At 41.9% G+C, this 26,084-nt stretch overlaps 1 protein-coding gene across 1 annotated transcript in view; it reads right to left on the reverse strand.

Moving 5' to 3' along the window:
• Window positions 1-25,705, reverse strand: part of CCBE1 (collagen and calcium binding EGF domains 1) — an 84,200-nt gene extending 58,495 nt beyond the window's left edge. Inside the window, exons 1-2 of the mRNA XM_015848333.2 lie at window positions 25,547-25,705; window positions 25,369-25,449 (exon numbers count right to left, since the gene is read on the reverse strand). Coding sequence (XP_015703819.1) covers window positions 25,369-25,449; window positions 25,547-25,647 — 182 coding nt within the window. The 5' untranslated portion in view covers window positions 25,648-25,705. The remainder of the gene's footprint in view (window positions 1-25,368; window positions 25,450-25,546) is intronic.
• Window positions 25,706-26,084: the final 379 nt, after the last annotated feature.

Raw genomic sequence — 26,084 nt, forward strand, 5'->3', positions numbered from 1 at the left:
GCTACTGCTTGCCCTGGGGCACTTTGCCACACAAGCTTTCTAAGGAGGGTTTATAAGGCATCTACAAGACTTGGCTGAAGCATGGTCTGACAGATGGACCCCAGGGCAGTAAGGGGCTGCAGATCTGGCCAGTTGAAAAGCTCGATTAGCAAAATGTGCATCCAAGAGGCAGCACGGATGGAGGGACACAAGAAGGGTCTTTTTGAAGACAGGCATCTTAAATCAGGGACAGAGCTAATTGGGCTTTTAGGAAATAGTTATGGATCATATGACTTATTCAAGAGTGAAGTACTTGTCAAACATAGCTAGGCTTTATTTAATCTTTTATGATTAAATCCCTTTTATAATTCCAAGCTTTGGAATGACTCCCTCATCACCAAAGAACAAATTAAACCTTCTAAATGGAGTTAATTATACTCTAGTAGCTCCATCCAAATGACGACCAAAGCCTTTGGTACAGATGCTACCACCACTAACCCATCACCAAAGAGAAGACTCTGTTTTGTAGCAATTACTGATTTACTGTCATTCTGATGCTTTTATTTTATTATTGTTGTTGTTGTTATTATTATTATTATTATTTTAAATAAAATGTGAAACAGCTCTGTGTCACTGCATAGCTGATGAGCTACCCCACTATGAAGGGGGAAGCTATTACGTGTCTAAGAGTACACGCTGATGCTTCAGGCTGGATATTAGGATAGCTGAGGTCTGTCTTGGAGCTTCGAACCCGCAGGAGGTCAGTAATCAAGTGCAAATCTCATGGTCAGTTGAAAAAAAAATAATCTATATTTACTCCTGATAAGCCAACCGCAGGACTGATGCTTAACAGCAGAAGTGCTGAAAGCAGATTATTTTTAGTTTTGATTTACTCATGCAACCACTTTCCTATCCAAACTGTCAAAGGTTAAGACAAATATCTCAAAAACATACCAGGTTAATTAACTCACAGACCAAAGACATGCCTTGGGCTACAGAAGTATGTACAAATGGCTTGTAGGCATCCCTGTCGCCACGGAGGAGGCACAGCATTTATTCCTCCTCACTGCAGTGTCTTTTACCAAACACCAGCAGCATTACAGGCTATAAACATCCTTAAATACCTGATCTGAGTCTGCATGAGAAATAGCACTCAAGGGAACAATGCTGTGTGAAGATTTGCCTCAAGTAGGAAAAGTGATTGTGTAAAGGACATAACCTCACCCCAGAATGGAAAGGCTAGCATCATTTACACAGGCAAAATTTAAAACAGCAGCACAGCTGGCAGGAGGACCACGGATCTCCTTGTAGCCCAAATTAATTGTGTGGCATTAGAAAGGCCTCTGGGTAATAACGACAGAGCAGCTTGAAAGTGGATGCTGCAACTTCCAGTGTGCCCAAAGACCCCAGGACACAGCCCTGCGCCAGGCGCTGGGTAACGTTTGCAGCACAGGGGGTCCTCTCCAGTGTTCAGCTTGCACACTCATCGACTCTAAATTCGTTAATGATTGTTTCATTTCCTGTGGCTATATTCAAAACCACAAAGTACTTGCTCATGCAGAAATCTCCCAGCTCAGAGCTTAACTCTGCATTAGTTCAGCATTACCGGGAAGACCAGGCTCTTGGCTGAACTCAGCTATCCCTGAGGAGAGGATGTCCTGGCTTGTCCATGGCACTGCCACATTTCCCATCACACAGGTCTGTCAGGCAGACGTTTATCACCACAAAACCTAAACCAGGTTTTGTGAGGCACCCAGAAATATATAATCATATCATAGAACCTCTGTGCAGCACTGTTCAGAACACTGCAGACAGAGGGACTGGGCCTCACTTAATATACACTTCTGTAGGAAAAAAACTCAAGTACGGCAGAGCTTATTTCTAACCTGGAGAAAACGTGGCTGAATTATTAACATGAGAAGCACAAATGCTGAGTATTAGACTTGCACCAGCACAAAGCTTTCGGCCTTGTTTTATTTACAGCCTGGCTGCAGGGCTGTCTGTGGAAGCACACAGTGCATTACAAGCAGAGAAACACGTTTTCTCCTGTTTCTGGACTGAGGCATCCTATGAGACTAGGAAATTACTTTAAACATTTCCTCACTTATAATGCCCTAGAATTCAAATCACAGTTTTAGAGCAAGCCTGTGCATACCAAAGTGTTTGAGAAGGGTCGAAAGATGCTGATTTTAAGCATTTATTTTCATCATCATTAAGGAGTTAATGATTTTGATGTTTAATTACATTTACCTTTCTGCAATTTCAGCAGTTTTATTTTATTTTATTTTATTTTATTTTATTTTATTTTATTTTATTTTATTTTATTATTTTATTTTATTTTATTTTATCTTTTATTTTATTTTATTTTATTTTATTTTATTTTATTTTATTTTATTTTATTTTATTTTTAGTAGCAGACATGTTTGGAGCAGTACTGGAAGGATACATAACATGATTTAATATCAGATATTGTATCAGAATGATAAGCAGTTACACAGACCTCTGATAGAATTGGTAAAATGCAGGCTGCACCAGGTGACTGCAGAATGACCTATTCACACCTTATTGTAAATATGAGGATAAAAGTAATCTGTAATTCCACATGACTTGGGTGATGCTCTTTTTCTATCTAATTTGATATCCCAATGCTTTTCCACAGTGTAGGTGTAAATGAACAGAAAAAAAATTAAGGATTTTTTGCATCCACAGACATAGCCACATGATCAGAATCCTTTCTTGCTGACGGCTATGTACAATGCAGACTTACAAAGACTGTAGATGGAAAAACATGTCCTGCATTTGTACTCTGCAAAAAGGGGAGAACAGTCAGCTCTGAGAAATTTTAATTCAGTGGATTCTGACTTTGATGAAACACATTCTTGTAGTTTTGTGTTTTTTGGAGCAGAGTTTTTCTTTAGTCAAAGTTAAAGCAGTCGCCTGAATATTTATTGAATATCTCATTTGTTCTTGATAAAGTCGGAGCTTGGGGAAATCTCTTCCCAAAGCACAACATTTTGGAACCACTTCTCCTCTGCTGGCAGTTACTGGGAGTCCCTACAAGGAAGTCACGCAGCCTTGAAAGGTAATTACCTCCTGCTGGGCATGTGCCATTAGCACAGAAATTACACCGCCAGACACTCAGCATTACCTGGAGGCTCACGAGGAGAAATTGTCCTTCCTCTCTATTTTCTAAATCAGGTTCAAACAGTAAGAAGTTGTAATCTGGCATTTTTTAAACCTTTTACATTCCCTTACCCTACTCCTTACAGTTGCAGAGGATCTCAGAAGCATGTAGACATGGTGGAAGCTGAATAAAGTTGTGATCACATTATGAGAACCATGCTGTTTTCCCAGCAGATGCATGAACCTGATCAAATTAAGGAGCAAAGAGCAGTGCATGTGGATATCTATGTCTTTCCCAGGTGTGGGAAAATTTGCCCCCAAAAGTAGACACAAAGCTAGACCATGGGAATGGAAAACAGCTCAATGTCATCAAGGATCTGGATGTTTTAACACTTTAGGATACGTATCATTTGAAGAGCATGGCACCACTAAATGCAAGTGGAGCCATAAACTGTTTCTAGCTCATGGTTTATCTCATGTTTCCCTGATTAAATGGTCATTAGGATTTCAAAAGCTGTGGCGAATGAGCCAAGCAGCCCTCGTGATGCCACGGGCCATTTACAATAAGTGCGTGCTAGGCTGTTTTGGAGCATAAATAGTGAGCCACATAGGGAACATGCAAGTCATGGCTGGGCTCCCATGGTCTGCCAGCTCCAGATCACATCAGGAATGTCTTTATCCTTTGCATTCATGTCTCCAAAATGGACACACGGATTGCAGCTGAATCACGCAATGTACTGAATTGCTAAAAACTGACAATGATACAGGTGTTAAAGCTGTTAAAAACACAGCCCAACACACGCATATATATGTATTTAAGTGCACGATCTATTATTTACTAAGTGTTTACCGAAACTCCTGACGTGCATTAAGTGCAATGTCCCAACCACAGTGCACTCCTGGGGCTGAGTGAACGAAGACGAGCAAAGTCAGCCAAAAGGAAAAACAGAACAAACCCAATAAAAACAGTGATCCTAACCCCTCGGCTAGCTCCATCTGCACGCAAGCAGAAAGCTGCATAAATCTGCCTAGAAGCTGCCCTTTGGGCAGCACCTTCCAGCCCAGGTCTCCAGCAATGGCCCTGTGGATGTCTTTGCAGTTTCTGGGTCAGCAGGATTTACACACACAAATGAACAAAGGCAGATATAAAAGCAAGATGTTGCTTGTGAAACTTTCATGCTTTATAGCAGGAGGGATCGTAATTTTGGCAGATTACTGCCCATAGTATGATCTCTTAGGTATTCGTTCGCAGATGAGTTTACTGAAAGAACACACTTCCATTTCCCTCTTAATAAGGAACAGAAAAGAAAATAACATCGTCATGCCTTAAAAACAATATGTAACCAAGAGAGGATAAAGCAGCACAAAGCAAAACTAGATAGAAAGTCAAAGAGATATTCCTGCTCTTTGGTATCTCCAATTTCCAGTTGCAATTATGTTTTTACATTCCCCTCCTTTCACAGATTCTTTTTCCAGGATGCAGGAACACTGAAATGGAGCAAGGGAGAAAGAGCTAGGAAAAATCCTGAACATTAAGTATAGCCAAAAATGAAAACAATAAATCCTTTTGAAAGGGGAAAAAAAAAAAAAAAAAGAATTATTTCATATTCTTTCTTGAGCCAATGAAGATGTACCAATAAGATACAACTAATATGTAGAAACCGATGTGTTTCATCTGCAACAAAGGAGGTCTTCCAGGATTTTCCAGACTGGCACTGATTGCCTTTCCACTTATCATGCAGAATAAGAAAGTTTCAGCTGGAGGCGCAGAAATCTGATTTAAACATAGTTTTCAAGATGCCACAGACTTCAATCTATAATCTCATGTAAAGAAACTGTTTCTGCACGCACGCAAATGCAATGCTCTGAAATAGCTCTTCAGGGAAGAACAAGAGATTTCATTTTTAAGTACGTATGTATGCAAAATGTACAGAGATAAGGTTATATATAATGTTTAGCTTACAATACACTGTTTAAAGATTTAATTGTAGATATAGTACTATATTTTATATATGCATGTTAAAAAGTAAAGCTTGCCTTACGAGCTTTCTCTAAAACCAAAACTTCTGTGGAGTAGTCCACAATGCAAGCTTTCATATCTGAATATGGAAATTCTCACCGTATACAGTGGTGCCATCAGTGTTTCTATCAGTTTCCAAGCACACTGCATTTCCCCAGCCATTAATGAGGACAAGAAAATGTAAATGAGGATTAAAAACCCATTATAAAATCTTTTCATCTTCCTCTCTGTGCAGAGCTTACCTACAGAGTCAACAACGTCCAACGTATTATTAATTTCCTTTCTCCTGATGAAATGCACCAGCCATTTGGTTTTGTTTAGCTGTTTGTGCTCCACCAGCACACTAATCACACCAGTGATAAATGAAGTCACTTGGGAATTTTGAATTTCCAATTGACTCTCAATAACGTACCATTATAAACATTAGGTCATAGTCTCAGGGTCTCTCTTGAACCAAGCAATGTATCCTGGAAAACCATTTTCCTTGTGTGGTCTGTGCTCTAAAACACCACTGGCAAAATGTCAGCGAAAACGCAAGCAGTTTAGGATTTTATCCCACAGTAAATATCGCTTTGTTCCTCAAAACAAATCTCTGCTGAGGCTCTGAGGGCACTCAGCATAACCTCCTACCCATTTCTTCCCCACACAACAAGTTTTAATGCCAGCTGATGGGAGACACTGATATTAGCCAGGGTTGGGTCCCGTTACCAGGCACAGTATGTTTTTAAGCACAGGTATTGTCTAGGCATGTTGCTTGAGAAATAAAAATACAGAGGCCCATCCAGTTGCCCTCAGTGCCTGCACAGAAGGTTTGAGGATGAAGGGTGAGCTCTTCCCACCCGGGATAAAACTCACTGGTAGGGACAGTTTTCCCTAAACTACAGGTTCCTGTGTTCACAACGTTGTACTTACAGGATTTGCAGACCCTGGAACAGGGATCTTAATTACTCATTTCACAGCCTTTAGTAAACCTTCTCTGGCACAGCAGAGTTTGGATTTGATGATTTTTTTGTTTGTTTGTTCATTCCAGGTTTTACAGCCCCGTTTCATAGCAGAAAGTAGCCCATTACTAACTCGTTATCTGGATACACTCTAAGTCCAAGGACACTGGCCTCAAAATGTGGCCAGCAACCAACCCCAACAAGACTTTTTAATGAACAATCCATAAATCTTACCACCGGGCAGATAAATATTGTCAAGGTTAACTGAATAAGTCAGTCAAACATACGTCAACAATCTGATTTTTTTTTTCTTTTTTTTTTTCTTTCTTTTTTTTCTTCTTTTAGAAGGAAAGAGTATCAATAGTGTGCTAGCAAATTGAGTTTGCAGGGTCCTCACAGCTGGTACTGTGCCATTAAGCCAACAGCTGTGCACATCAGCAGCACTGCTCTGACTGCCAGGTGGCATTTGTTGTGAGGAAGGCCTCTCAAACATAATAAATAAGTGAGGAATAAAAATCCCAACAGCAACAAACAAAAGCATGCCGTAGGAGTGTCTTAAAGACATTTATATGGACTAGCTTGTGAGCTGCTAAAAGCTAGTATGGAGTTTGCAATAGGGTGATCTCTTTCCATTGCCCAAATCCTGCAGTCCTGAAGGTCTTAATGAAACTTACCTGGTTTCAATCGCGAGTGCTGGGCTCACTGTGCTGATGCCATTCAGTGATCTGCAGCGAGACGGTGTTCAAAACAAGTGGAACAGAAAGCCTAAAACTCAATAAAATCATGGCCAAAATTCCTCCCTATATTTTCCTCAAATTTACAGGAAGTTTACGGCTGTCACAGCTTAAAATACTGTTTCGCATTTCCTTGTATCCCAGGTATAAGTTAAGGATACCAGGGGCTGCCGTGTTCTACAAAGTGCATCCCAGCACTCATCATGCATTTGAATTTTTCAATTCAGTTGAGAAATATAAGTGACCATATACAGCCTGAAAACACCCTATTTCTCATACCTCTCAAGAAATTACAGAATTTCAGTTCTTCCAATCTTTCCCATAACAGTGGTAATTTCAGACTTTTTCCAAAAGAGTTAAGATTTCCTGGGATCCCCACCCATTTTCAAACCATTGTAATCCTTATGGAGATCCTAGATCAAATAGCAGCATGAGATACAATCATTGGCTTTAGGGTTACAACTTTGTTTACAGATCTTGAAAGTAGAGTAACTGCTTTTAACCCATACCAAGCAATTCTAAGAAATGATGCGCCTTATTTCCAGCTTTCTTAGCAGATGCCACATTTATGTGTGGAATATATATATTTCCTTTGTTTTGGGAAAGAGAAGGGGAGGCGAGAGGAAGGTAAAATTGGAGGATCAGGTAGGATACAACCATGGAAAGCGTTTCTAGCCACTTCACCCATCTGGAAAGGTGGGCACATCATCTGATGGTAGCTCACATTCCCATGAGCTGCAAGACACTCCTATTGAATCTCAAGGATTTACTGCATAGCGTTTAGGCATGAGATTGGATTTAGTTTGGCATCACAGTTGGGAACACACTGACCCAGAGCAAATAGCTTCATCATGTCAGTATCCTAATTTTTTGGGGAAAAAAAAAGCATGTGAACAAAAAAATCCCCACAGCTAAACTCCATTGGTTTACCTTCCTGTAAAATCACAGAATTACAGAATGGTTGGAAAGGACCTCAAAGCTCACCCAGCCCCAACTCCTGCCATAGGCTGGTTGCCCCCACCAGCTCAGGCTGCTCAGGGTCCCATCCAACCTGGCCTTGAGCACCTCCAGGGATGGGGCATCACAGCTCTCTGGGCAGCAGAGCCAGCAACTCACTGCCCTCTGAGTCAAGAATTTCTTTACAATATCCAGTCTAAACTTCCCCTCATTTAATTTAAAGCTGCTCCCCCTCAATGTATCACTAATTGTTTGGGATTGCCCCAACCCAGGTTTAACTTGCACTTCCCCTAAATGAGGTTGGCATGGACCATACTTCCCTCCAACATGTCAACCACACCACACAGCTCAGTGTCATTCACAAATGTGAAAAGGGTGCACTTAGTCCCACTGTCCATGTCACTGACAAAGATGTTAAATAGTTCCAGTACATACCCCTGGAGAATGCCACTTGTCATCAGTTTCCCATCTGGAGATTAAGCTATTGACAAAAGTCTGAGTGACACTGTCCAGCCAACTCCTTATCCACCAGTGATCTATCCTTCAAACTCATGTCTCTCCAGTTGAGAAACAAGGATGTCAAGAACAGTGTCAAGCATTTCTGCTCATTTTACCTTCTGACCTCAGGTTTGTAGGAAATTAGTATGGTTAGGTTGAGGTTGAACTTGATTATCTTGAGGGTCTTTTACAACCTGAGCAATTCTATGATTCTGTGACTCTATGACACAGAATTAAATTTCACTTAGCTTCCATCACAGTCTAGAAAAATGCCATGGTATTGTTTGCTTGTATATTTTCTATTCTATTTATTTGTTCATATATTAAAAAAAAAAACAAAACAGAACTGTCACCATGTGGCACATATTTAAACCAAGTGTCCATGTGACTGTGTTACCCTGAAATTATCTGTCAGTACCTCTGAGCCCTCCTCACAGTTAGTTACCACTCATCAGCTCTGGTGGTGGCTATTTCTAAAGAGCTGTTACTGACCATATCTCACATTAAATGTGTCAGTAACTCAAATATTTGGCAAGCTTGGACTTCTCTCTGTTAAGCGATTAGACGGCCTTTTTGGAATGGTCTGTTGCTGTGACTCACAACTGAGCCGTCCTTCACTCCAGTCACAAGCACTTAAAAATAATTTAAAAAGGCAGAATATGACAATAAACAAATAAACAACAACCAAAAAAACCCACCACCTCTGGTATACGTAACAATGGCCCTTCAATAGAGAATATCAGGAGAAAGTTGCTGTAGATGTTAGGCTGGATATGAAGTGGATGGTTGGGATATGACTGACTTGACTTCATCTAGTAAATCTTCATAGTAAGACCCTACTCACAACTTCACAAAGTACTCACAAAGTAAAAATCATGAAAACTGAGCTATTTTTACACACAGTGGAAAGAACAGCCATATCCACTCTCTGGCCATTGAGTCATTTTAAACTTGCTGCAGATTACTTTTTTTTTTCAAAGACTTTTTTGTTCTTCTTGGCTGAGATATATGTGAGAGGTTCCATGAAGCAGAGAGCTCATTCTAATAATGGTGATTATCTTGTTTAGGATCCCTGTTTACAGTAGTATAGAAAGGATGTGTTTTGTCTTCATGTGCCCTTATGCAAACCCAGGGACTGACCTTGCAGACTCTGGAACAGAGTCACGTCTGTTCGGGAGATGATATCACTCATGTCACTGAGTATCAGCTTTCTGCTGGCATCAGTTCAGTTCTTCTAAGCAACAATCTCCCTCTCCTCAGCCCTCAGCTCACTTGAAGTTTTTATTGGTATAACTGCTGTCTTCTCAGTTATTCCAAATTTAAAGGTCACTGGAGAGTCACACTTCACTCCTTGCCCTGTTACTATTCCATAACAAGTATCTGTGAAAGTCACCGAAACTCAAAGATAGCTCAGCTCTTCACTCTCCTTGCAAAAGAAAATAGAGCCAAAATATCCCAATGTGTTCATCAGCAGCCTCTGGACTGCATTAGAATGGGTGGCACACAGACAAAAACTCTTTTATTTTTTTAAAATGTATCTTGAGCCATCTAATCTGAAAACTGCCACTTTGAACAACATAATAAAGCACAAACTGTCTGTTTTTCAAACACCATAGGATATCCCCCAGAAATGCATCCCTGGAGATACTATGAGACTGATTCTCAGATCTGAGCACCCTCAAAAATGAATGCAATGATTTCTTCAAGAATTTCCCATGTTTGTAGCATTAATGCTCTAACTCCATTTCAACTTTTAAATCATTCTGTCCAGAAGGGTTATAGTGACTTAGGTCCACGAAAGAGACTCTGATATTAAAAAAAATACACAAACAACCCTAGAGGGATTCAGAAGGAAAAGTCAACATTCAGGGCTAGACAAAGTGTGCACTGCTCTAAGCATGTACTAGTAAATTCCCTGAGAAAACCTTAAAATCAAACACCATTCTGTTTCATCACAAATATTTTCTATATTTCCTTGTTTTGTTTGTTTCCAGGGATATTTGTTCCACGTTAACAATGATGAGAGGGGACAATCAAAAAGAGACGGCACCATCACAGGATGTTGAGCATAGCCATGGAAGTCATTCAGACAAGAGATAAGATTTCCCACGTTCACTGCTTTCAATAACAAAGCTGAAAGCCCAGCCAGAGAGGAAAGAGTACCCAGCACTAAGGTACTAGTTTATGATTTATGAGACTGCTGATTTCAAGCCTACAGTAGAAATCAGTTGCAAAACTACACATGCAAGGGGTAGAGCTGGTATCTTTAACAGCCAGCTTATCTGGAAATGTTGTACCTGAATGAGCACAGCCTGGGGACTGCTGACTTCTTTGAGACTGAGGTAGCACTAGCTTTAGCCCACACTACCAACCAGACACCTTTGTGCATGACATACATAAGGAAGAAAATTAATGTGCACCAAGTTTTGCAAGCTGGAAAGAATGCAGAAGAGAAGAGCAAACTTCTTCAAGGTTGGTGTTTGCATTCAGATGCCTGCAGGACCCCATGACCCTTCTCTGGCTTCCCAGAGCAGATCAGTTCCAAAATCTTCCTCCCACACTTCCACAAGGATATGGCACCATGCTTCACTTATCAAGACTAGTGGCAAAACTTGGTACTTCAGATCCATCATCACTGAAATCACTGTACAACTTATAAGCAAGAATGGCTTGTAGCTTCCCATTAGGGACACTGCTTATCCAGATCTGAACCACCTCTTTCCATTCACTTCACTTTACAAGTGAATCAGAAAGAAAATGTTTGAGGCAACTTTGCCTTTATGTCTATAAAGTCATGTGTGAAGGTTACAGTCACATACTGAGAAAGGAAGAACACAGCCCTGGTGACATACCGGGATAACTAACAAGGGGAAAGAGAGTATGTACTGCTTTACATTTGGAAACAGCACCCAGGACCCTGAACTTCAGCATCTTTTCTGCTCTGTACTTTCTGTACTTTGGGGATGTTGAGAAACAACGGAGAATGCAAAGAACTGGCCTGAGGGTGAGAAAACACAGAGGATCAGACTAAATGGCTGGTCAAAGACTTGACTGCATTCTAAAATGAGATTTATGATTTTTTTTCATGCCCCTACATTACAAATTGCTATCACAGAGGATTAACCAATGCTTACCAGATCTGTATTGCATATGTCCTCTGCTTCAACACAGACCCTCAAAGGACTCGTACCCTCCTGCCTCCCAGCAACATCAATGGAATCATACATCCAAGAATCTCTGATGACCTGTGCCTTGGGGCATCAGTAGGCTGAGAATAACCTTAGCTGATCTTGAAAATGGAGGGCTTAAAAAATGCAAAGCATTTCTTGCAGTGAGCGAAGACACACCAGACCACTGCAGATTTCCAAGACTTTCTTGAATGGCACACCTTTTGTTTATTTACAAGCAGACAAGAACCACTGACTGTTCAAAAAACTTATGAAAGAATCAAACTCTTTTTGTTCAAATAGTAATACAATAACAATGCATTACCCAAACCTAGAAATCTTAACAATAAAAATAGTGAGACAGAAAAGTGCTAGAAAAAACCCAGAACTTAAATGTTTATATGCAACAACTGAGTTAGTTGTTTCACTGTAAAACACAAATTACTTCATCAAAAAGGAGAGTTTGAGCTCTTGCACAAAAGCTGAATTACATACACTAAAACCCATTTTTACCATCACTTAAAGCAGAATAAACTGGGAGAAGTCAAAACCAAACGGAGCTATAACCAAACTGCAAAGCTGCTGCAAAACAGATTGTGATTCCAGCTAGCTTCTTTGCTCACAAGCAGTAGAAAACCAAAAAGAATTATTCTTGCTGTCTTGGATAAGACTGATTTATTTTTGCATCTACTTTTTATTCCATATATTATTTTTGCATATATTTTGCATATATGCTGTTGTATTTCAGCCCATATTTCATTTAAAAGAATCCATGCTTTACCCTCCCAGACACCTAGAGCATTTATAGAATACTCCTAACTTCAACAACTGATATCCCAAGTTGAAAAATATTTTTCTTTCTGTATGAATTTCAGCTATATGCTGTAAATAGAAAATAAAGGGCTTTGTGGCTCCCAGGCAAACACTGATCTTACAAAGGGAACAACCATCCAGCTGTAGATTATGAGTTATCTCAGGCCATTTGACAGAATAGGACATTGTGGAAAATTTACTTTTTGAAAAGGAAATTTTAAAGAGAGAGATTCTGGAAACAATAGCAAAGGTTTACCATAATCAGTGCAAGCAAAGAACAGGAGCTGATTGGGTCCCTCAAAGCCTTTTACGGATTATTTATATATTCAGAGTGAAGGAAGCAAAATAGGCTGTCATGCTGAATGCCTTGTTATTTCTGCAGCTGTTACCAGGTAATAATAGCAATAAAAAAATAATTATCTTGTCAGATTCATGCTTTGGGAAGAAGGGGAGCCAAAAATATAGTTCCAGTACTTTAACAGTTGGACTTTATAAAGATGTTGCAGCAGGTGTCAGGGAGGTAAGAAATGTGGAAGCCTTCCAGTTCAGGGGTAAAAATGGACAGGTGTCTTCAAAGACAATCAGCTTTATTTTGTATCCAGTAATAAGGGCAATCTTGAAAGCATTTTAAATCTTCAGTTTAGACATCTTTTAAACAACAAGAATACATTTCTAACAATTTAGAACCTACTTTAACCATGCTTCTCAAAGAAACCTTCCTCATAAACAGGCTTTTTTCATGCCCACATAAGTGAATGATGGTTTTCCCATGCAATTTAAGGTCTAAAAAGTGGCCTTTCTTCATTTTATTGAGATCCAGCTGCACTGTGCTCCTTTGATGCTTGACTGGTTGTTCAAAACCCAAATTCTAGAAGCCTCTACTTTTCTCTGTCCCAACTACCAGGCAGTTTGGGCTGACATAAGGACATAGCCCAGGTCTTCCCCATCACAGCATTAGACTGGGACCACTCCTTAAACTCATCTTCACGAGTATTTCCCACAAACACCAATCATGTGGGTCCAGAGCAAGACCCAACAGATTTTCCCCCTCTTTGACACTTCTTTGCAATGTTTTCTCTGCATGGATCCCATTGTAACAAGGAGGATATTGAATCTTTTGAAACAGTTAATTTTCTCCCAACTGAGCCTGGATTTCAGTAATAAATGTTCCTTGTAATTTTTCATTCTCTCAGCCTTCATACTTTCTTGAACAAAGGTCAAGCTGGCATTTAATAAAAAGATTGCTATGTTTGTTTTGATTCTTTCTTCTTCCCCCCCACCCCCCCTCCAAATGTAAAAGGAAAGCACCTCTGAACAAACGCTCCATCATGACTTAATCTCTGCACCTCTACAGCCAAAAAAAAAAAAAAAAAGATAAAAAAAAGAAAAAAGTACTACGGAGCAAAGCATCAAACTGGACTACACAGAGTATAGCCAGAGCCTGCAGCCTTAGTATACAACTAAGAGGAATCTGAATAAAGGAAAGTTTCCTCTCTATTTCCATACTGCGGATATATTTGTCCTGCATTAAGTCTTCAAGTCCTGAAGGAAAAATTCTTGGAACAACTTTCTTTTTATTGGAACAATTTAGAACTGTAATGGCTCTAAGGTCAATGCAAATGTTTGAAATCACTTCGTTCTGGTACTTAAAAATATCTAATAGTCCACACTGCAAACTAGGATGTGTAAATAAATGCATGTGTATGTTAGCCATCCTTGCTACTGACTCCTTGTTTTCTACTGCTCTTTCTACTCCACCACAGCTATTTTCACTGGAGATGTTCCAGTGATGTACCATTAACTTATTCCCACTGTGGAAATACTCTGGATATTTTTGCAACATAAGAAAACATCACAAAAATCTAATTTGTCTCTCAGTAGATATGAAAAAATATACTTTAAAAGAGACTTTTTTTTTTTTTTTCTTATCTCAAACGGTAGCATTGTGTTAAACAGGAATGACAACAAATCATCCTAAGAAAACAAAGACCAACAAGTTATTTGAAGACTCAATTTACAGCAATCTTCTTTGTGCAAACAGGAACACTATGTCTTCAGGATAAATTACCAACTGTTGGGGTTTTTTTTGTGTGTTTTTTTTTTTTCCCCCCTACATTTTATAGCTGGAGACATATGCAACAATGAAATCCCCTAGTAAACCTTAGAGAGTAGCTGAAGGCAGAGTTTGGCATGCTATGGATCATTGAGGAGCATAAAAACGTAGCCCGGCATCTAAGAAAACAGTTAGGCTCATGGCAAACATCTGAAGGTTAAACCATCCTGCCTCCCAGGGTCACAGAGCCTTCCACTGATGTAAATCTGGAGGAGTGCAGAAAGGCCCTTTCCAGCCATGTTCAACAAAACCACTACTCAACCATGGGTTAGCACGAGGACAAGAAACAGCACAAACAAGAGCACAGCCAACAAGCGCTGCTTGGAAAGTCAAGCAGAGAACTTGCTTCTTTGGTAAGATGTGTTCAATTTGCTTTAACAACTTTTAGTGTTCTTTCTTTCATGGAATGCTAACATGAGTTATGAAGAGGAATTCCAAAACTGATGCTACCTGGCATGAGCCCTGCGAAGTTGGAAGACCTATGGATACACAAACCTCAGTACTGGTGCCAATCAGGGGACCTAAGAGCAACATCATAGCACAGGTGAGCTTCCAAGAAAAATCAAGGAGGATCCAGACCTGCAAACACATTTTATATTAAATACATTTACTATATATTTATACACATTTACTGCATTTACCCATGTTAAGGATTTTTCTTGAGCTCCTGAGTCATATTGTAACATTTCCTCAGGAAAAGGACTTGATTTAAGATCAGTGCAAGGAGAGGGTTTGAATGTACTTTGAATCTACTTTGAAACTCCAAGAGTAGCCAGGAATGCAAGTCTGTGTTTAGAAAAATGTCTGTAGGAAAAGTTCATCACTAAAGTTTTATCACAGTGAAACTCAGCTCTCTACAAGTTTTAAAACTAAAAGGAAATAGGATATGTTAACTTCATCCAAAGGATAACTCTTACCCTCTTTCTCCACTGAACTGTACAGAGGGAGGTGGCTGAACCTGGTCTCTTGGATGACAGGTTTAAGGATTGGGAATCATAGTCATAGAATGGCTTGGTTTGGAAGGACTTATTACCTTCTGTTTTCCTATTAAACAAACTAGAAGACCAGCAGGACAGTTTAGAATAAGAATATATTCCACATTCTCCATTATTAAACACAATCTGCTTAGTGTTTCTATATTTTAAAATCAGAAAGCCTTGAAATGAGAATTTTCTGTGAAAATTCCTGGAAAGAATAACTCCTTTTCTACAAGCCCCCCCAGTCTGAGATTCAAAGGAGTTTCACCAACTGCTGTTCTCTGGATGTGTGCTTTCTGTTGTCCAGGGAATTCTGGAGTAGACTTAAGGAGTTTCTTCAGGGGAAAAAAAAAAAAAAAAAAGAAAAAAAAAGCCTAATTAGCTTTTCATCCAAATAGATTACACATCAAGACAGTGTTTCTCTATCTGCCTAAACAAAATGCCTATTTTTATATAACCAGCACATTATGTAATATCTTGAAAAGTCAACATCTGAGGCACCACAGAAGTCTGAGACAACAGTTTCTGTAGACTGTCTGGGCCACCACTGTGCAGACAACCAACCCAACCACACATGGGACCATCAAGTGAACAGTTCCCAAGCAGATATCAGCCCAGACTGCAAGCATGCATGGCTGCTTCTGCTCCTTGCTCTTGCCTTAGTTGAAAGCAGTTGAAAGCAACTATTCCAGGCAGGATCAAGAGTTCACCAAAAGTAGTTCCAGTGGCCTCTGGTCCTTCACATCTCTTACACTTCACTTCCAAACCACTAACATGCACTAAAGACCCCCCATCCCATTTTCAGCCAGTTATTCTCTTCTCACAGATGCTATTAAAAAGATTAAATATTTTTTCCTTTTGCTATTTGTGTTTCAATTATAACTCATTTGAACTCTCAAAGGCAATAATCTCTAAGCTAAGGGTTTTGTCAGAATTCCAGACAGCACTGCTTAGAAAACAACACTGCTTTTTGATGCAGCTAAGATGATATATTCCATAATGAAAATTGTGTCTGATAATAGTATCTTGTTGAACAGGCAAGATGTCAGATTTACAACATATTAGATGTGTTGAATGCGATCATAAAGATATTAACATTCCAGGGAGACATTAGAGGTCTGGGCAGGAAGTTATTTACAGTGAAATGACGCATCCAATGAAGTTATGTGCTCTTTCATATAAAAAGAGTTCTAAGCATACTTTTTCTTTGACTGTTTTGACAAATTTCTATTGTGTCAGCATTTACCCATCACTCGTAAAATACTACTATAATACTTTGTGTACTTCTTTACCCATTTTGCAATCTGACTTTTTGGACTTGGTGTTAGCTGTCAGCCTTCCCCTCAAGGGAGAGCAATGAGATGATTAAGCCAATATAAAGACTGCTGTTTTACACTGGAAGCTTTGCACTGCTAATTTCTCCCTAGAAAGACTTTTGTTCTTCATACACTTGCTAGCCCAGATGAATATCATTCATTACTTCTCCAAGCTCCCTCTGTAGTGTAACTTGCCCTTGACTTATAATAAGCCCATTCATTCTCCAAGAACAACCCTTTACATATTCAGACAATACCTTTGATTTTGCCTCTCTTGCCCACTTAAAACACCGTGTATGCTCTGCCTTAGTTCCCAGCCCATTTGCAAAGGAAGGAGGAAAAACTCTGTTTGATGTGTTTACTACTGAATAGCTGCTCATCTTAATACAGTGAATATACACTGAGTGTTTCATCTTATTTTCATCCAGTACAGATCACCAATTTAAATGGTTGTGGTTAGAACTGAAGTTTAAAACAAATCAAAACAAAAAACAGAAATACATGCTTTTAATAGCTGCATGTAAGCTAAATGCTTTATGGACTTGTGCTTCATTTTTTGAACCGGGATCAACAACGAAATCAACACATGATGGAAAACACTCTTCAAGCAAGAAGGATTTTCCAAACACAGCTGAACTCTGGGACTACTGTCTGCAGCTGAAATTGTTTTTCTCTTCAATTGTTAATCAGTGCTACCCTCAAGGAGATTCAGATGGATTGCTTTCTTCTCCTAGCCCAAAAAGAAACTGAGTCAGCACTGTATGGATTCGGTTCTCCATTGTTTCTGCATGTAATTGGAACAACATAGAAGAAAAGTCAAAGTATACCAGCAGAATGACATTTGCTACTGTTAGTTTACAAAAGAAGCCACCATCATCTTGGAAACTGAAACCAAGCAACAGAAAAAAGATTCTAAGCAGAACAGTGGGGTAGCATTTTTACTGTAAATCAAATGTCAGCTCTGTTTACTTGGATATAGGCACAAGCTTCTGCCTCTTAGCAAGTGTGAATTTAAAGACAGGAGTGACCAAGAGGACAGAAGTGATGCAATAGGAAGACACCAGCAAAGGTCTTTTCCATGTCCCCACCTTAGCACAAACTAAAGCCAAATCAATCCCTCCAGCCCATCTGCTCCCCATGCAGTGACAGGGATACCAAACACCCAGCAATGATTCACACATCAAGAAAAGAGTCATCTCAGGACTCAGGGCGCCATAGCAGAGACATAAACGAAAGATTAAACTCAAAGATAGAAGAATTCAGCATGGCATCAATCAAAAATGAAAATAAACCAAGAAAGAAATATCATGCACACATCCCTTCAGCACTGCACGAGGGCAGTCTGAAATGTGATATAGCCAGGTAACGTTTCTCTGCACATCTGTAAATCAGCAGTATGGGTGACGCAAGGCATCGTTCACACATCTGCTTTGTGTGATCCTGATGCACAGCAACTGCTCTCTGAACACGCAATGTCACCACACCAGGGAGGCTCAGCTAACAGATCTAGATAACTTGTCCCCTGAATGCTGGTCCTGTTAGGCAGGGGCTTTCTCAGCAGTCTATGGACTGTCCTGTCCCATCTGCAATGCCTGGCAAGTTTTACCTATTTCTCTGAATGTAGTTTAAATGTTTTCTTTTCAACTACTGTGCCATGGTACCATAGTGAGGGAAGGCAACCTGAGACAATGAACAGTTAAACATCTGCCTGCATCATGTTCCTCTGCCCTCCTGCAGACCTGCATGTTTCAGGAGGGGACAGATACCTCAAGGCAAGGCAGAAGAAGAGCAGAGAGGCGGTCGGGGGAAGCAGCCACGGCTCTGACACTGTGCTCCAAGCAGTCGGGAGAACTGGCATTTCCCCAGGGTGCGTGTGTGTGTTTTTGTCTGCTTTCAGCTGATGCTTTGTTTGTCTGGGTTCTACTTAAGCAGATGAAGTCTGGAAGTGTTTAAATTATGCTTCTTTAGGATGTGATTGCCTCCCATCACTCACATCTCTGTTGCGGCAAGCTGGAATTTCTCTTCTCATTTCTTTACCTTTTATCTTGTTTCCTGTCTGTTCTTAGCCCCTATTTTTACTGCTTTCCCTTTCTCACCCTGTTACTTCATCCCTCAATCTCTTCCCTTCCTCCTCCATCCCTCCTGATGCAGAGCAACCCCCTCTCCAGGGGTCTCTGCAACCCATGCCACCCTGCTGCCAGCAAGAGTGGCAAAGCAGCCTGACCTTAGGAAGCATACACAATGCTTAGGATAATTACCAAAGTCGTATTCCCGTTAGCTGCCTATTTTTATTACATATTTTGTATCAACCACGGGAGGCCCTGGAGCTACTATTTTTTTTTGTCTGGAGCCTCTGTGCTAGACGCCATGCCCAGGAAAGTCAGTTCATATTTAACCCTATATTAAGCAGATGAAAACCATAATGCAATGCACCTGGTTCTCGTTATTGATCAAGCCACCAAGGAGGGCACTTATCACACAGCTCGCTCTCTCCTTCCAGTTTTAAACATCTCCCAACTGCTTTGATGTGAACATCAAAAACTTCCGGACTGCATGAGTAGCTAGCTGCCAGACCCCATCCTTTAATTGTACCAATTTCTACCTTAGTGCGGCACTCGCAGTCATTATGCAGTGTTCTGAAGGACCATTAGTTATACTGGCTCATGTGGGAGTGAACCGTCTGCACAGAGGAGACACTGCCTGGTAAATCCCCAGCACCTACGTGTTTTGCTGCTACAGACTGTCTCTAATTCACCAAAATTCAGATAGAGTTAAGATCCCTGGTGCCAAAAGGAAGAGAGACCCTTAAAGTCATAGCCACCCAACTGCTGTAACCTGCAGATAGGAGCACACCTGTGGTGATGCTCTCAAACAGCTGATACTCACACTAGCTGAGAGCTGCCTTGGTGCTCACAGCCAAGGAATTAAAACCAAGCAGAGGACTGACTGCATTCAAAGCTGCAACACTTTCATGTGCTCCTTTCTGTGCAACAAGGAGAGGAATATTGTAGGAGAGTGATACATATTGTAGGAGAGTGATGTGATACCATCATCACGGCACGTGGTGTTTTGTGGAAAAGCAATGTGCCAAATTTTAGTTATTATTATGTGAAAAAGTCTACCTGTGGCAGTGATTAAAAGAACATTACTTATATATATATATATAAGTATATATATGTATACATTATATATGTATACATATATATGTATACATAAACAATGGACACATGTAATTCAATCATAGAATCATAAGGTTGGAAAAGACCTCCAAGATCATTTAATCCAACCATCAACACCTCCCCACTGTGCCCGTTGACCATGTCCTTCCTTGCCACATTTCCATGGTCCATGGACACCCCCAGGGATGCTGATTCCACCACCTGCCATCTATGTTATCACACACACAAACACATATATACAAAGCATAAAGAACGCTTGTGCTGGTTGCACCACTTCATGTGCAGAACATGGGTAAACTTGGAGGACAGCGCACATCGTGGAGACATGCTTGATACAGAGTTCAAAGCTCTGCACTTGGCACATCATGGGCAGTTTCAAAGGATGAATAAATTAACATAATAAATTCTGACCCTTGTCTTCAATCCAACCACCAGGTACCTTATCTCAGCAGCTCTAACAGGGTACCCTGGCATGTTTCAGATGCTGATGTTACCCTGAGTGATGCAGCTACGTGCAAAAGAAGAACTCATAGTTTATGGAAACATAAGGAAACTCGTTTGGCAGCCACGGAATTACAGCTGTTGTGTATGTTTGGTTTTCTGCAACAAAAACAAAAATGAAAACCTTATCCTCTCTTAAAATTTTCAGCAAAATTTTGTTACAGAGTGCATTACCCTGAAAGATAATTGGAGATTAAGCAGCCTTTGCTCTAATCGGATAAACTTCTTGTTTACAATGCTATATTGTAATGTAAATCAGGGCTCTTTCAACGCAATTAAAACTAAACTGATGAGCAAAACTCCAGGGGGAAACACAACAGCACCAACGAGAAAACAAACCTCTAAAAAGAAAAGTCAAGAGATAAGATGACAAGATCTCAAGTCTGCTTACTCCAGCTGAGAGGTTCAGAACTGCACACAGCATTTTTTCCTGTTTGGAGGCTCGTGGAGTATCTGGGAACAAGAAATAGTGAGTGGTTCATAAGGGTGTAATAGTGAAAGTGCTGCTCTTTGGGAAGCAGCTACACCCCAGTATATTTGCAGTCACTTTTATCTTTTAAGAATATGCAAAATGGTGTGGTCTATAAAAAGTGGAGGCTCCACTAGCAGTATCAGTGCTTTTGAAGGCGTGCAGTTTCTGGTTAGCATCAGGACTGAGTAGGGTATCCATATATGAGTATTCTCTTGTGCTGCATAAAAAACATTTTGCTCCCCAAACACCACTTCCCAGCTAAATTTTAAGCCCCACAACATGGCCTCATTTGCACATACAACGATGTCATCTAATCCAGCAGCATCTCCTCCTTGTTTGTCCAGCAGAAGGACACTAATTGCATGCAGAACTACAGAATCGTGTGAGTTGGAAGGGACCTTTTGGCGTCATCTGATCCAAGTCCTCTACAATGAACAGGGACACCTACAACTCCATCAGGTGCTCACAGCCCCTCCAGCCTGATCTTCAATATAGAATCAGACAATTCCTTCATCTAGAATGGACCTTTACACTGGGGTATGATCAGGTACCTGTATTCTTCACTTCTAGCAAAAGAAGCAGGAAATGGAGAGAACTCACCGTGATTTCCAAGAAAGATGGATAATTTTTCTCACCAGATCAGCTGTCTGTTTAAAAGCATCAGTTTTGTCAACTTGATTTGCGAGCTGAGAGGGGCCTAAACAAGTGTCTTAAGCTTCATAAAAGAAACACCTCTGTGTGCCTTGCAAGTATTCTTCCACAGTACACAGACCCAGGTTGAAATTTCCACCTGTCTGATTCAGGGCAAAGACCAGACAAATATAGGGTCCTATCCTGCTCTGCACACTGCCTTCACTAAATCAGGCCTTCATTTTTATCCACACCTTCTGAAAAAAAGTGAAACTATTTCTCTCAAGTCTACTTATAGCAATATTTAAGTGTCTAGCAGACAGCAGGTGACTGACAAATAATTTGCTACCAACAAATATTAAATCTGTATACTGTCATTTGGAAACATGTTCCCTGCTCTCACTAAAGCATAATATTCAGATCTCCTTCTATACAACAGCTAATGAAGTGATCAAGTTTTGATAGCTCTTAAAAAAAGAGATGCCTTTAATTAATAAGCTGTTGAGTTTCCTGTACTTGGAAGCATCATCATCTTCTTGCAAGAAAACACTGCTTGGATAAAGCAAGAACATGCCAACTCCACAGACGCTGTTTTTACACAAAGACACATCCCTTGGTTATAATAGATGGGACAGACAGACAAAGCCCCTGTGGAATCATTAAGGTTGGAAAAGACCTCTAAGATCATCCAGTCCAACCCCAACCCATCTCCACCATGCCCACTGACCACGTCCCTCAGTGCCACATCTCCATGGTTCTTAAACACCCCCAGTGATGGTGACTCCACCACCTCCCTGGGCAGCCTATGCCACTGCATCACCACTCTTTCAGAAAAGAAATGTTTCCTAACATCCAACCAAGCACTGGAGTTTTCACCCAACATTTCACTTTTCGTCCAGCACTGGAGTGTTACCACCACACCCCGTATGCCCACCTGGAGGGGCCATCAGTACTGGGTACTTTATGCAAGGGTTTAAATGAGATTCGTGATGAAAGGATGCTGTACGAGCTCCAACTGCTTGTTGCATCTGTTCCTCTGTACTCTTATGAAAATAAATACAGGGAACATCTAAAAAAATACAACTCAATCCAAGCCAAGGGCCAGACAGCACACTTTCAAAAATGAAAAATACATCTAATTATGTACAAGGTTGCTATGACCACAGGGAGAAATGCCAACATACTCTCAGTGCTTGGCCCTGCTTTTGGCTTGGCCCTGTATTTGGCTCATTTATATTCATGAGTAAATCTGGTAAAAGAAATTTTCAAGAAATATTTCTTTTGTGATGAGAAGATGCTATTTTTTACCAAAGTGCTCCACAAAACACGCTGATTTTCATGAAAAGAAAAGAAGAAAAATCCAACAGGAGGAAAAAACGAAGAAGAAACGGTGTTCACTCAAGTATTTGTGCTTTGGAAAACCAACTTTGCTCAGGATTTTTGACATCTGACTTCAAATGTACTCTTTTTTTTAACCTAAATTCTTGTTGAGCAGATTGCAATGAGCAGTGTGTGCTGCCTTGTGCCTGGTGTGGGATAGCATGAAATAGAGCTTGTGTCAATGTGGTTAATTTAATTTGACTTACGAAATGAATTAGATGGGTATGATAATAGCAAACAGCTTTAAAAGGCAGAATGTCAGCTCCTACCTCTAAACATTTTTGAAACCATGACATGATGCATAATTACTGTCATTGTGAAATCGCGGAAATAAAAGTCTTGGAAGACAAAAATAACAAATTTTAAGGTTGAATACCAGAATATCAAAGTTAAGCTCTTCAGGAACCTGGACTGAAAATTTCTGACAGCAAAAGATGAGCTTCACTTCCAGCTGAATTTTTTTAAATGTTCAGTATTGTGCCCAGAAGAACATTTTAAGGCCCCCAAAAGTCCATAAAAATCATAGAATCATTAAGACTGGGATGACCGCTAATATCATCTAGTCCAACCACCAGTACATCCCCGCCATGCCCACTGTGATGAAGCCCACCTGGGCAGCACTGGCTTGTCCAATGATTGCGTGTTCCCTCTCATCTCACTACCAGCTCCAACTTAAAGTACCAATTGACATGAAATTAAAACATCCTCCATGCAGTGCTGCTCTTCTGAGCCACACATCTTCATGCAGAAGATGCTGCCCTGCAACAGGAGGAGAGCCCAGAGAAAGGGAGCCCCAACGCCAGACCCAGCATACAGGTCACTGCGTGGAAATTGACCTTTTTCCCTTTTTTCCCCTTATTTTTTAAAGATGAAGCAGTCCTAGCAGCCACAGACACAGACAAACTTCAGAAACATGAACCATGACAACACAAAGTGCAGTGCAGTGATTTGAAAAGGCTCATCCAGGTCTGTGCAGGCTCGGGATGGTGAATACTGTTTGAGAGTGCGGGGGGGAAGGAAGGGAGGACTCAGCAGAGCCCAAAGGTCAGCAGCACCTCAGCGAGGATGAAAGACAGCATGAGTTGACCTGGCAGCCAGACACAGCCCTGCTTTCTTTGCACGGGGAGCTCAGCAGCTGGTGAAGTCCTCCTCTGCTGTGCACAAAGCAGCCCCACCTCACTCACAGGGATGTAGGGATATGCAGCAGCAAGGATGCAAGTAGCAGGATGTACTCTGTATTTTTGCAGTTCCTACTCCAGAACTTCAAACCTTTTCCAGGATGGAGCCCTGGGCAGCCTGATCTGGTAGGGGGCAATCAGCCCGTGGCATGGCATTGGGCTGGAAGGGCTTTATGGTCCCTCCCAACTCAGCCACTCTATGGTTCTAAGTTTGGTGCTATGAAAGCAGGTGCTGCCACTCCTTCATAGGGAGAGAAGATGAGGGAAGCAGCGAGATGTGGGCTTCAAGGATGCTAATGCTGTTCAGACCCAGACGGTGGTGTGGTACCTTCCCAGGTGCACAAACAGTACAGCAATGATGCATCATGAATCTGCAGTTCTCAGATACCTGCACCAAAGAGAAGATACCAGGACCCTGGGAATAAATGAGGGTAACACTTCTTGTGAACACCGATGTGCCTTATCACATTTTTGGTATCCACAAGTGGCTCTGTGTCATGCAGACATACACACATAAGCAGAGCACAGCTGACTTCACAAAGCAAAACTTCTCACAAGAAGCAGCCTTCCTGGATGAGAAGTCTCATCTGCAGGATGGAGCTAATCAGAGAACATCAGAAAAAGGATATGTGTATGCTCATGCTCTGTGTATATTTCTCTGTATCGTCAAGTGTTCTGAGACATTTATCATCTTTACAACAGCTTTAAAATAATTCTATAAAGCAGATGATGTTTCTCAAATATAGAGCTTAAAAAAAGGGAAGGGAAAGGAAGGGGAAGAGTGGGGAGGAGAGGAGAGGAGAGGAGAGGAGAGGAGAGGAGAGGAGAGGAGAGGGAGAGGGGGAGGGAAGGAGAGGAGAGGAGCAGGAGAGGAGAGGAGAGGAGAGGAGAGGAGAGGAGAGGAGAGGAGAGGAGAGGACTTGGGGTTGCATTAAATTCATTAAACAGAGGCCTCAGATGTCTTCTCCCTCAGAGCTGAAGCACTCAGTCATTCTGAACGCCTGATTCATCCACCTAAACTCATACGGCTTCCCTCTGGGGTGAGCCTAGTACATTTCCCTTGTCATCCTGTGACTGATGCAGCCCTCCTGACTGCACCCATCCGCATCGACGACTGACAGCAGGGGTCCAGCAGCCAAACTCCACGCACTCTCTCCAGCGCTGCCCTGGAGGTGACACTGGCAGCGTTTCCCAACCTTTTCCCCGGACAGCAGGGGAGCTGCCAGCGGAGATGCCACATGCCGTGACCGAGCTCCCTGACTCGCAGTGCCGGGGTTCGGAACGCCGGGTGATGGCGTGGGGCAGGGGAGAGGCGAACAGCTCGAGACGGACACGCTGTGCCCCCGGGGTTTACGCCGCACACACGCGTGTCCCGCGGCTCCGCGCTCACCTGAAGCAGGTGGTGAGCTCGCCCGTGGGCTTCAGGCACGGGTAGCGGGTGGTGGCGATTTTGTTCTCCGAGCAGACCTCCCTGCAAGACAGGGAGCCGGGTGGAAAATGAGAATACTAATAGGAAAGGAAAAAAAAGAAAAGGAGCGCGGGGGTACCCGCGGCCGGGGGACACTCACCTGTCGCCGTCCTGCGGCTCCTCCCGGTAAGTCCAGGCGTGCCCCAGCGCCAGGAGCAGCAGCAGCCGGAGCGTGGCCAGGCTACGGGCCGGCCGCCCCATCGGGCCGCCTCTCCCCTGCGCGCCGCGCCGGCTCTGCCCGCCCCGACCGGCGGCGGGGCTGCGCCGAGAGCCGCTCCTCCCGCCCCGGCGGAGGGCCGCCCCCCGCGGCCGCCAGATGTGCCCGCGGGGAGGGGCCGCTCCCGCCCAGATGTGCCGGCAGATGCGGCCCCGCTGCGGGGCGGGACCCCTGCAGATGTGCGGAGGGGGTCGGGGGGATCTCGCGGACCCAACTCGTACCTTTCGCGGCCCCACGGCTGCGGGGAGCGTGGAGTAAGTGGTGGGATGGGGAGGATAAAAAGTGATGGAAAGGGAAGGTCCGGAATCCCTGCGGTGATGAGCGGCCCGCGGTACACCATCACTGATGCTTTCCAGATTCGGCTTTATCTCACATCTCTTTCCCAAAGGAGCAGAGCAGTTCAAAGCATCTCTGCTGGGAC

The sequence above is a fragment of the Coturnix japonica genome, chromosome Z (genome assembly GCF_001577835.2).
Source record: "Coturnix japonica isolate 7356 chromosome Z, Coturnix japonica 2.1, whole genome shotgun sequence".
NCBI classification, from domain to species: Eukaryota; Metazoa; Chordata; class Aves; order Galliformes; family Phasianidae; genus Coturnix; species Coturnix japonica.